Raw genomic sequence first — 11,989 nt, forward strand, 5'->3', positions numbered from 1 at the left:
CCTCCTTCTGAGGCTTATACATATGCCAAGTCTTTTTTTAAGCACTGCCTGCTGGGAGCTCAAACCCGCTGGCCAAGTAGCCAGCCACAAGCCTATTCCCACCTCAGTCCTCACCCTCACCACTGTGGTTTGGTGTTTTGTTTTGTTTGTTTTCTCCTCGGGTGGGTTCATGAGATCTTGTCCCACTGAAAGCCATAGGAAGCTAAACACCATCACGTTCCAGGCTGGAGTGAGATCTGCCACCCCATAGTCCCTGACAATCCTTCCTAGCACCCAGTGGGAACCACAGACCCTGATCTAAATGTCAACTGTTTGGCCCAGTGCTATCCCAGCCCACAGCCCAGACCTGCTCCAGGCCCTGACCAAGAATTCTGTCCAGTTCACACAGGCCCTTTCTCACCACATTCCCCATGTCTGCGAGGGTCGTTAGCAGACAGCTGTCTTGGAACCATATGGGGGCCTTGTTACACCCCCCCCCCACTGCTAATGACAACCAAAGCGCGTTCAGTAAGGGCCTCCGAGTGGGCAGGACTCACCGACATCCGAGTCTTTGTGGGTCTTGATTACCTCAGCGAGCTCAAAGTTCCCTGCGATAATGGCCACCTGGGAGAAAGGAATTAAGAAGTGAACGGAAGCTCAGCAACCCCGGATCTGACCCCTACCCCAGATGCTCCCAAAGCCACTCTTCCCTCAAGTCACAACAGTCAAATGTCTACTGAGACATCACTTCTTACAGACAAAAGACAAGGGTACCAGTAATTAGGGTTGGCCCATTGCCATTAGCTACCTAAATCCAAGGTGCTTCTGGGACACAAGGCTTAGAGTTAAAACAGGAACAGGTCTGGTCACACCAGTAGAACTTCTACTCTGCCGCTATGTGCAGGCACGATTCCTGTCTCCAACATGGCCCCACAGCTTTTCAATCCTTATTCTTCCTACCTATGTCCGCAAACCTGGCCAGCTAATTGGCCCTGATATATCTACTTCCAGACATCCCCAAATCTTCAACCTCTGCCTCACACTGCCAGACACGACCATAGCAGCTTGCCTTTCTGACATTCTCAGGGGCCTGGGCTCCCATTAAGAATAATAGACAAGCCCGGGCGTGGTGGCGCACACCTTTAATCCCAGCACTCGGGAGGCAGAGGCAGGCGGATGGCTGTGAGTTCGAGGCCAGCCTGGTCTACAAAGCGAGTCCAGGACAGCCAAGGCTAACACAGAGAGACCCTGTCTCGAAAAACCAAAAATAAAAAATAAAAAAAATAAAAAATAAAAAACAAAAAAGAATAATAGACAAGCCCGGGTGTGGAAGTGCACGCCTTTAATCCCAGCACTCGGGAAGCAGAGGCAGGTGGATCGCTGTGAGTTCGAAGCCAGCCTGGTCTACAAAGTCCAGGACAGCCAAGGCTACACTGTCTCAAAAAACCAAAAAAAAAGACACATGCTGGGTGCAATGGCACACTCCTGCAATCCCAGCACTTGGGGGTAGAAGCAGAAGGATCTCTGTGAGTTCGAGGCCAGCCTGGTCTACAAAGCAAGTCCAGAATAGGCAGGGCTACACAGAGAAACCCCGTCTAGACAAAAAGGAAAAAAAAACAAACAAAACAAACAAACAAAAAAAGGAATAATAGTCACACCCTTCTCTACTGCTTTCATGGTCCAAAAAATTCCACGATACCCTTAACTCCTCCAAAGCTCCAGGCCACAGAGATGATGCCTCCCTGGTTGTCCTGTGCCAGCCAGCCTGGCAGACAAACGGCTCAGAAATATAAACTGGGTCAAGTCAGGTATAGTAGAGATCACATACATCTCAGCTTCATCCTCTGTATTCCTCCTGTCTGCTTCTGGGGAATCAGGCCCACCACACCTGTCTTTCTGTCTTCTCTATTTGGTTCTTCCCCAAAGTCCTGGAGTCACATGATGCTAATCCATGGAAGGAGGGTAAAGGGAACCACCACACCAACACACTCCCTCAAATTCTGGCCACCACACTAGCCCACTCACAACTCCACAATCTGTAGCAGCCCTGGGGCAAGTGTTCCCTTCTTACCCTCTGCGGAAGAATCAAGGTTCAGAGTCAAGTGGCAACAGGAAACAAATGCCTACACACACACACACACACACACACACACACACACACACACACACACAGTCGGCCTCCACCTCTATACCTGGAAGGCTGTCTGGCTGTTGTAATTGCGGACGTCTTTGTTGGCACCACGAAAAAGCAGGACACGAGCACAGCTCTCCTGTTGGGAGGCAGCAGCAATTACACTGGGCAGCAGGAGAGGCATGGACAGACCATGGCAGGTACACAAGAACCACACACATACACACACACACACACACACACACACACACACACACACACAGACTCACATCTGTTCGGTGCATACCTAGGTTAGCTAGAAATTTATAAGTAGCTCTCATCTGAGAGCTAGTTGTTAAGAACATACATGCAGGACTGGAGAGATGGCTCAGGGGTTAAGAGCACCGTCTGCTCTTCCAAAGGTCCTGAGTTCAATTCCCAGAAGCCACACGGTGGCTCACAACCATCTATAATGAGGCCAGGTGCCCTCTTCTCTCATGCAGGTATACATGTATGCAGAGCATTGTATACCTAACAAATAAGTAAATAAATAAATCTAAAAAAGAAAAGAACATGCATGTGGACATATTGGCACATATGTGTTCAGAGAACAGATGTGTTTAAGAAGGCCACCCAGTAACCACCACCAGTAACCAGACTGAGCACAGAATATACGCATGGAGTGTCACACAAGCTAGGGTGTACAGTCATCTGTGTGCAGGCACATACACACATGTGGTCACACTTCACCACACACAGAAACTGCAAATGGACCCACAGAGGGGCGAGACTCAAAGATGCATACCTGGTTGTAGAGGGCACAGATGTGCAAGGCTGTGTTTCCCGAGGCATTCTGGGCACCCATGTTGGCCCCGTAGAACAGCAAGTGTTCCAAGTGCTGCACATGTCCAAAGCGGCAGGCCTGAGGAGAAGAGAGATACTAAAGCATCCCGGGCAGAGGCTGGGACCACCTGCATAGAGCCTGGACCCGGCCTGGACCCCCTGGCTCACCTGATGGATTTCTTGCCAACCATTCTCATCAGTGGTCCCCAGCTGTGCATGATCATGGAGAAGCAGCTCACAGCAGAGGGCGTCCCCGCCCCCTAGGGCACTATGGTACAGGGGTGTCAGGCCGCGGCTGTCCTTGTAGTCAGGTGAAGCCCCCAGGTCCAGAAGGGTCTAAGGGGAAGGCACCTCAGAATCCATGCCAAGCCCAGCTTTTCCGCATGAGGCTGCAAGTCCCTCCAGACCAGGGTCCTGCCCTCACTAACCGTCAATGCCCCTGCATTCCGCTGGCGGGTGGCACAGTGGACAGCTGTTAGCCCATCTCGGGTCCGGAAGTCCAGGTGAGCACCGCCATTGCGAAGAACCTTCAGGAGGTCAGTGGCGCTGTCCAACTGGGCCGCAAGGCTCAAAGGGCACTCTTGAGTTTGAAGATAAATAAAGGTTAGGGTTCCAGCCACTCAAAAAAAAAAAAAAAACAATCCCCTCCCTGCTCTTCTCCTCACCTCCTGAGTCAGGGTCATGGAAATTGGGGTCCAGCCCCTTGTCCAGCAGGCGGGCCACCTTGTCTGTGCTGTGCAGCTGGACATAGTCCATGAACTTCTTCAGGTTTGCCTAGAACACCAGCCATCCCAGTCAGCTGGATGCCACAGCCATGGTCCTCTTACCATCACCCCCTTCCTCCAGCAAGCCTTCAGATCACCTGTGAAGCACACACTGTCCCTAACCCCAACCTGTCTAACCTGTCACCAAGCCTGCTCATCCTCCCTCAACCCCATAACTCTTACCTTAAGTCTCAGTCCAGCTTGGTCAGCCCCGTGTGTTTTCAAAGCCCTTCTTTGCAGACCCACAAGAGCCGCCAGCCTGAGCCGGGCCACTCTCATCACAGCCAGGTCACCCTAACCACAGACACCCCTGCCCCAACTGAGTCCATTCTGACAGGAGCCAAATACTAACAAGCCTAGTCTGATTCCTCTGGCCTGTCTTACCAGCTCCTGCAACGTTCCACGGTAGACCCCTTGGAGCTCCTATGTCATGACTGCCTTCTGTCCTTTCACCCAGCAAAGCCTCACCAGCCTTGTCTGGTGGTGGCACAGATGCCAGGCACATAGGACAATGTACCTCAGCCCAGGCATCTAGAAACCGCATTTATCATAGACAGGAAAGGGCACTTCATGGACCAGTGTCATGGGTCAGGGTGGTGAAACTATGCAAATTCTCCAGGAACACAGTTAGCCAGCCCTAAGGTAACATACGGAGGATGGACACAGCTGGACCCCAGGCAAGCAAGAGGACAGGGCTCCAATGAGGAGCTCAGCCTCGTCCTAAAAACAAACAAGACTTACTGAAAAGTAAGTGGCTCTTCTCATGGGCACCTGAGATAAGACCTAGAGAACCCAGGGTGGCAGGGTCACACAAGGGCCAGTGGAGGGAGACAGAGACCTCCCTGGCATGGTCTCTGCCCAGAGCCAGGACCACTGATTGTCATCCGCCCTGGAGCTGCAGCAAAGTTTGACACAAAACCCTGAGGATCTAGGGCCCTAGGGAGGGTCACCAAGACCTTTTCCTAAACTCCAGAGACCATCAGCGAAGTATCCCACAGGCAAATTCCTATTGGCCCGTGGAGCTGGCTCATTTGGAAAAGGGTGATGACACCCACCTTGCTCCCCGGACACCCAGAGGAGTATAGTACCTCCTCAAAAAAAAAAAAAAAAAGCAAACGGACTCGAGACTACCTGGGAGTAGGTCCCAGAAGAAAAGACACAGTACAGGTGTACCCAGGCCACAAGGCCTACCTAGTCAGAACAGATCTGGGCCACCTTCACTGGGCAGTCGCAGCCGGTGGACTCAACGCCTCCGCCTTGTGAAATAAGGTATCTTATTGTGTGTTCCTTGTTACCAGGGATCACTGAGCACTGGACCACTTGCCCTCGAACCCAACACACTAAACGTTTACTTGCTTCCCCATGCCCCAGCTTCTAACAAGGCTCTCACCCCTACCTCAGCAAAAAAAAATCTGATGTAACTGGAATCTGTCACTGGATCGGTCATGGGCAGAGAGCCTGTGACCAGTCCCCAGACCAGGTCCTGAGACCCACTTCAAGGGAAACAACCTGGACCAAATGGGGCAGGTGGTGACGGGGCGTCCCCTCCGGTGACTGCCACTTTACCTTGGTGTGCAGCTTCGCAAACTGCTTGTCATCGATGAGATTCTGGGCATAGACTCTCCTCTTGTATCGAAACTGCTCAGATAAAGAAAAGGTAGAGAGAAGACACCCCACACGGGTCCAGTGAGCAAGTGATGGCCACCACCCCGCGCGCTGCTCACTGCTCACCACCCTCCTGCGCGCGCCCACACTTTCACTGCAACACAGCCATACAAGTCCCAGACACACACTTAACAAAGTGGACAGACACGAATGGACAGCTACTGACAACCCACTACACAGAAATGCTGTGTGGTCCAGAAAAAAAAAAACAATGCTAGGCCAGTTCGTGGCCTGGCAGGCCTACAGCCTTGTCTGTCCCATTCCCACCACCAGGACTTGGAAAACTCTGCTGTTCTCTCAAGATCAAAAGCTCAGCTTTTCTTCCTAGACACTTCCTCTCCAAGCAGAAAGAACCCAATTCCTAGTGCTACCACGAGGGTTAGACCAACTTTGACCTTGGTGTTTCTTTCTCTCTCTCTCTTTCTCTCTCTCTCTCTCTCTCTCTCTCTCTCTCTCTCTGTGTGTGTGTGTGTGTGTGTGTGTGTGTGTGTGTGTGTGTCTCTCTCTCTCAATCTCCATCTCTATGGCACTCAAATCACCTTTATATGTCATAAATGGTGCTAAAATTCCGGGCCAACCTCAGAAGACTTGTGAGAGGCAAGAGACAAACGTGAGCACACATAACTGCTCACACCACATGACCCTTAAGGCATCTCACTCTTTCTCCACTTCTTCCTCCAGTGTTCAAACTGCTCACACCACACATGCTGCGTGCATGTGCTGCATGTGCTCGCTGTGTGTGTGTGTGTGTGTGTGTGCGCGTGCTGTACAAACTGGCTTGCTGCAAGCATTCTACACACTGCTCTGTTCACATTGTTCTCCATGCTCAATCTGCAACACACCACTTACCACACATGCAGCCTCACATTTCACACTGCGCTCAACGTACCCACCCTCTGGCTCTCAGCACACAGCTCAGCCTGCTAACAGCCCCCCACCGATCCCGTAGCCAACTCCTCCCGGCCTGCCCCTTCACTGCTCCAGCCACGGAACTCAAAGATCACACCCTGTGCACTCCATTCCACCCCCACCCTGGTCTGCCCAGCACCTCCAGATAGGGCAGGGGCGTGTCCAGATTAGGCGGGTAGTCTTGTAAGAGCCGTTCTTCATCCAGGAACTTGCCGGCGCGACCCCGGGAGGGCGGTTGGAATAGCCCGTAGTTGAGCGCGTCCTGAAGGCTGTGGTTGAGGGCGCAGAGCACACGCTGCTTGGCGGCCCACACGGGCGCGGTTGGGTCCAGACGCAGGCACTTCTGCAGCGGAGCGAGTCGTGAGCCCCGACCTGCGGGGGCAGGACACCGCGCCCCGGACCCCACTTGGAGGGCTAGTTGGGGAGCTAGAGCAGAGACCCCGCGCCACAGCGCAGAGGCCGAGGCCCCGCCCCGGGGCTGGGCTTCCAGGGCCCCGCCCCAGTGATGGGGAGGGTCCCGCGGAGGCGGCGGGGGAGGGGCGAGTGGCCGCGGCCGGGGGTCCTGGCGCAGGGCGCGCCCGGCGGGGGTCACCGCTAGCGGTCTACAGATGGGAACGGCGAGATCGCGAGGGCTCACCGTTTGTTGCAGGTCCGGGATGCCGACGCGCACGACCACGGCGCTTGCCCCGGGGCCGTCCATCCCGGTGCTAGCACCGGGGCCCGGACTGTTCCCGGCGGAGAGAGGAGCGCACGGGGACTCCGCGCGGCGCCCTGGCCCCCCCTGACCCCCCGCCGGAGTCCCGCCGACCGCGCTACGCGGGAGGGGGCCGGGGGGGGCCAGGGCCGGGGCCAGCGCGGGGGACAGCGGCTCCGGGGGCTCCGCAGGCGCAGCGGCGGCGGCGACGGCGGCACGGTTTAGCTGCATCGGCCCCGGCTTCGAGCGGCGCCTGCCTTCCCCGGGGGCGGGGGCGGCGGGGGGAGGGGGCCCGAGCCCGGAGCGGAGCGGAGGCGGGGAGGGGGCCGCGCCGGAGGCGGGGATGGGAAGCCCGGGGCCGGGAAACCGGGGTCCCCCGCGGGGTCGGGGCGGCGTGGGCGTGTGGTGCAGAGGGTGGGGGCCGGGGACCCGCGCCGGGGAGGGGGGGGTAGTGGCTGTCGAGGGGGAGTGGCTGACACAGCGGGGGGATGGCACGCCGCGCTTCCGCTGCAGGCGAGCGTCGCAGACCACCTTACTGGGGTGACGGAGGATTCTGGAGCTGGGTGGGGGACGCGTCGGGGCAGGAGAACCACTGGCGGACCGAGAGGGAGAGACAAGCGAGAAAATTGGTGCCCCGGGGTGGAAATCTACCCAGTCTGCCGACCCCACTCCAGACCCCAAGAGGGTGGTAGGATCAGCTGGTGCACGGTGCTGGGTGAGAGTCGGAAGGCCGCAGACCCCAGGCGCGAGCAGGGTGGAGCTGTAGTCCACGAAAGCGCCCCCGAAACCAGCCCTTCTAACCTCACCCAGGGTGTTCCTTTCGGCCCCCACCGCACCGAGTTTGGGGAGTCTCTCCGGACTCCGCGGGCTCCCCCACCTTGGCTAGCCCAACCCTGCAGCTGGTCGCCCCCTCCCCGTCACCTTAGCGACAGCAGGCTGGGGGCGCGACCTACGAGGAAAGGCTTAGGGGAGGGGGCGCCACTAGTCTCCACCTGCGACGGGGAACTGAATTTTAGTTTCACACGTTGTCGTGGCAACGCAGGAGGGGGTGACGAGTGGGCGGGGAGGGGAGCGCTGCGAGTGAACCAACTCAGGCGCCGCCCGCGTGGAGTGCCAGCCTTAGCCGGGCGCTGCCTCGGAAGTGCCCAACGCGCCCTCCTCTCCAAAGCCCAGAAAGGTGCAGCCCCTGAGTGGATGAATTCCTCTACTCTCAGTAGGGTCTATTCCTGCCTTCCACTGCACTCTCCCACCTATCTTGACTTACACACCTCACACCCTAACGACACCAGAAAGCCACTCATCGCTGGCGGCACACACTGGACAGCTTTTGCGGAGCAGCCTGGCCGGGAACTCTGCCAGTGGCAGGCAGAAAGCATCCCCTCAGCTCCAGCCTCCCCAACTCTCTCCGTGAGCAGCCCTGGATCGCCCACAAAACTGGTTATTCCTGCGCATCCCAGGAATAACCCTGGACTGCCCTGGTCCTATATACCAAAAAGCCTCACCAGATCCAACCCCCCTGACCACCTGGGTCACCTTTGACCACCTGCCTTCACCCCACACAGAACAGTGATTGGTTAGACTCCCCTCAGAACAGCCAGCACACCCCCCCACGGATCCACCACCTTCCCAAAACGTTTCATGACTCCATTTAGGCCTCTCTGGCCAATCCCAACCCCACAGCATTGTCCTCCATGGACCACCTGACTCACTCCCGCGTCACTAGCCCTCGAGGAACAATCTCTCCCTTCACAAGAACCGCTTACCCGACAGAGCTAAATCTCCGGCGGCGCTTCTGTGTCTGTGTTCCCTGCTACCCTCGAGCCTGGATGGACCCCTCCCAGCTTGGGGGAAGTGAAGCCCCACTAGGCTCTGACCTCCAAGCCCCTCCCAAGGTCTGACTGAGTGGTGCGACTTAGGGCGCCCTAGGGGCTAGGGCAGGATGTTAGAGGGGCAGGAACAGGAAAGAGGCTCCCTTATCTCCAGGAAGCACCTTGGGAAGCTCAGGGCTGGGTTTCCTGTGTCCCAGCCCAGAGAGGAAACTGCTTCCTGACCCTGGAGTCTCCACCATCTTCCTCCCATGCCTCCCTTCCTCTCCGCCTTGACGGGGGGGGGGGGGGGGGGGGGGCGGCCAACTCCCTTCTGGCTAATCCCAATCCCTCCCATCAAAACCTCCACCCACCTTTATTTCCAGCCTCCCTTTTCCCTAAATTAGCTGGCTGCTGGCGGGAAATGATGGCCAGAATCTACCAGTGGTAGGCTTGAAATGGAGGAATTCCATGCCCTCAGTAAGACAGCAGGCCAGGCTTGGGCACTCTGTAAACCTGTCCTTGACCTGAAGGACTCAAAGCCCTGGGTCTTACCCGTGCTGGCTTGCTGTCCCAAACTGGACCTCATGGGAGCCCTTGAGGATCCCCTCACTGTTCCCTTGCTGGCTATCCTCATAGGCCTGTGGCCTTAGTTGCTAAGCTTTTGGGGAGAGAGTCTCACGGTTTGTTATAACCAGCTACCTGCAGATTGATGCTCTCTTGGCCTCAGCTAGTTGTTCACAGTCCCAGGGTGATATCCAGCCTGCGGCCTGCACACTGCCACAATGTGAGACTCAGTGAGTCTCACAGGACCCCAGCCTCCTCTCTTCCTACTAAACAGCAACAGAAACAATGCCTAGAAGCACTTATATGTGGATGCCTGCCCAGTGTCTTCCTGGAGAAGGAATTCAAGAGACAGAGGTGTTTTAGCAACTATTTTGTTGACAATAACTCCAGATTCCTCCCTACCGCTCCCAAGCCTCTGAGCAACCTCAGCTGTCCTCCCTCAGACCCACCAGACCCCAGTCTCTCAGGCAAGGTGATACTTTGCCTGGCCCTACCTTCAAATACCAGCATCTTTTCCTTACTCCTTCCTCTCTCCAGGGCTAAAATGATGGAGAGATCTTATTTTGACCATCCACACTTCCCCCTCCCGCACACCCCCCCCACACACACACATACACACACCCCGTGCACTTTCAGCGGCACAGCATCAAGAGATTTGGGGGCGGAGATTTGAGACTAGTTCATCCAGAATAGTGCCTGGCACGTGGATTGGGAGCAAATGTGTAACTATGGCCCTTAGCCCCACTGCCCTGCAGCTGCTTCCTGGGCCTAAGGCCACTCCCAGAGGCCCATTGCTCAAGCACTCACTGGAGACAATCAAATATCCAGTGAGAGTGTTCATGGTCTGGCCCTTCCACGTCTTAAATATACTCTGGCCGCCTGTGATTCCATACTCCCGCCCCACTCTTCTGGCCATCTGGTCGACCTCATTTGGCCTGTAGGCTCCTCTGTTGCTAGGTGATTTGCCTCTCTTCCACCTCAAAGGGTATTCCTTCCTTCTCTCCATCACTCCTACAGGCACGTATCTCCCTCCTGCTACTCAGCTCAAGCTGGCCTGCCTTCTAATTACCAACCAAGTCCATGGCCCATTTGCTGAAAGTCTCACGGGCATAGTTCTATCCAGTATTACCTGGATCCTACTGAAGCTCTTACTCCCTTTGATCTCCATAATATCAGGAGATTCTGCACCGAGGCCATCTCCTAAATGCCTTCCTCCCTCAGGCTGCATCTCTCCCTTTGTGGGCCCACCTCACCCAATGCTTCTTTACCACAAACTCTGTTCTGCACTGACTTGGTTTCTCTTCTGTAAAGCTGCCATTGCCTTTCAACACACCATAATTCCTTCATTTGTCGCTTAGCATCTGTCTTTGCCTGTCAGAAGATGGACTCCCTGTAGAGACATGTCTTACTAGCCTCTCTGGCTCTGCTGTGTCCAAGCCCTTGTACATAATGCGGCTCAGCTTGTTTGCCGTGTAAGTGAGCGAGAGATTAAACAATAACCTAGAAGATCACACCCAACTTCAGCTCACGCCTTCTTGCTGTGGAGCTGCTGAAAGTCTTTGAAGGCTAGGTTGACTATAAAGCTGTCTAGATCGTGTGTGTGTGTGTGTGTGTGTGTGTGTGTGTGTGTGTGTGTGTCTGTGTGTGTTATTGCTTCTGCTTATGTAATAGCTAAAGGTATAGATAGCCATAGCATAACTCGTCTTGAGTCTGATTTTTCTTTTTCTAGGAATAAGAATCTCTTAAGATTCGGCTTTTTCGGTTTGTTTTTTGTTTTTTGATGTTTGAGATGGAGTCTTGCTATGTGGCCCAGGCTACCCCAAACTTATCATCAGTGCACTGGCTTCCAATCTGGGGGGGGGCGGCATTGTTCCTCTCTTTTCTTTGATTTTTACACTATTATGTTCTCTATGTTTCTTTTTATGTTTGCTAAACCCACCGAGCTAAATATTCCTCTGACTCATTTCTAGCATTTCACCTTTTCTAAGTTCTTCACAAGCATCCAGCGCTCTTATTTTCCAAGTATCATTTGAGTTATTACGTTGATAGGTAATATGCTTATTTCTTTTCTTTTTATGATATATATTTTGGCTCAGAGATTACAAGAATATGCTTATTTATATTTTCAAATGTATACTATATTTTGTGGACTGATAATATTAATGATTTCTTCCTGCATTATGGTCTGGACAGTACTGATATTTGTACCGTTTGTGAAGATTTTCTTTTATCCTGAAGCTGAAGAAGGAAAAATGACAAGTTCTAGGCCTACTTGAACTACATAATGAGATTTCATCTCAAAAAACCAAAGCAAGCAGCCAGATGTGGTGGCACGTGCTTATAATCCCAGCACTCTGGGAGGCAAAGGCAGGTGGATCTCTGAGTTCAAGGCTAGCCTGCTCTACAAGTTCAGTCCAGGATAGCCAAGGCTACACAGAAAAACTCTGTCTCAAAAACAAAAACAAAAACTGAAGCATGCTAGCCATGGTGGTGCACAGGTAGATCTCTGAGTTCAAGACTGGCCTAGAGCAAGTCCTAGGACAGCCAGGTCTACACAGACAAACCCTGTCTCACTGAGGGAAAAGGGCTGGAGAGATGGTTAGGTGATTACAACCTGTGGAGAGGACCCAGTTCAGTTCCCAACACCAAGATG

General features: G+C 54.3%; 1 protein-coding gene across 3 annotated transcripts in view; it reads right to left on the bottom strand.

The window, feature by feature from the left end:
* The window catches only part of SHANK3 (SH3 and multiple ankyrin repeat domains 3), a 62,298-nt gene extending 53,435 nt beyond the window's left edge, over nt 1–8,863 (bottom strand). For 2 of the 3 annotated variants that reach the window (XM_084802914.1, XM_084802913.1), the window contains exons 1-10: nt 8,728–8,862; nt 6,908–7,556; nt 6,410–6,613; nt 5,263–5,334; nt 3,598–3,706; nt 3,361–3,512; nt 3,101–3,268; nt 2,895–3,011; nt 2,172–2,249; nt 537–603 (exon numbers count right to left, since the gene is read on the bottom strand). In XM_084802914.1, the coding sequence (XP_084659040.1) occupies nt 537–603; nt 2,172–2,249; nt 2,895–3,011; nt 3,101–3,268; nt 3,361–3,512; nt 3,598–3,706; nt 5,263–5,334; nt 6,410–6,613; nt 6,908–7,195 (1,255 nt within the window). In that variant the 5' untranslated portion in view covers nt 7,196–7,556; nt 8,728–8,862. Of the gene's footprint in view, nt 1–536; nt 604–2,171; nt 2,250–2,894; nt 3,012–3,100; nt 3,269–3,360; nt 3,513–3,597; nt 3,707–5,262; nt 5,335–6,409; nt 6,614–6,907; nt 7,557–8,727 lie in introns of all 3 variants that reach the window. The other variant, XM_084802915.1, reaches the window with a different exon arrangement.
* Nucleotides 8,864–11,989: the final 3,126 nt, after the last annotated feature.

Source organism: Acomys minous (assembly GCF_964271855.1).
Source record: "Acomys minous genome assembly, chromosome: 12".
Classification (NCBI taxonomy): Eukaryota; Metazoa; Chordata; class Mammalia; order Rodentia; family Muridae; genus Acomys; species Acomys minous.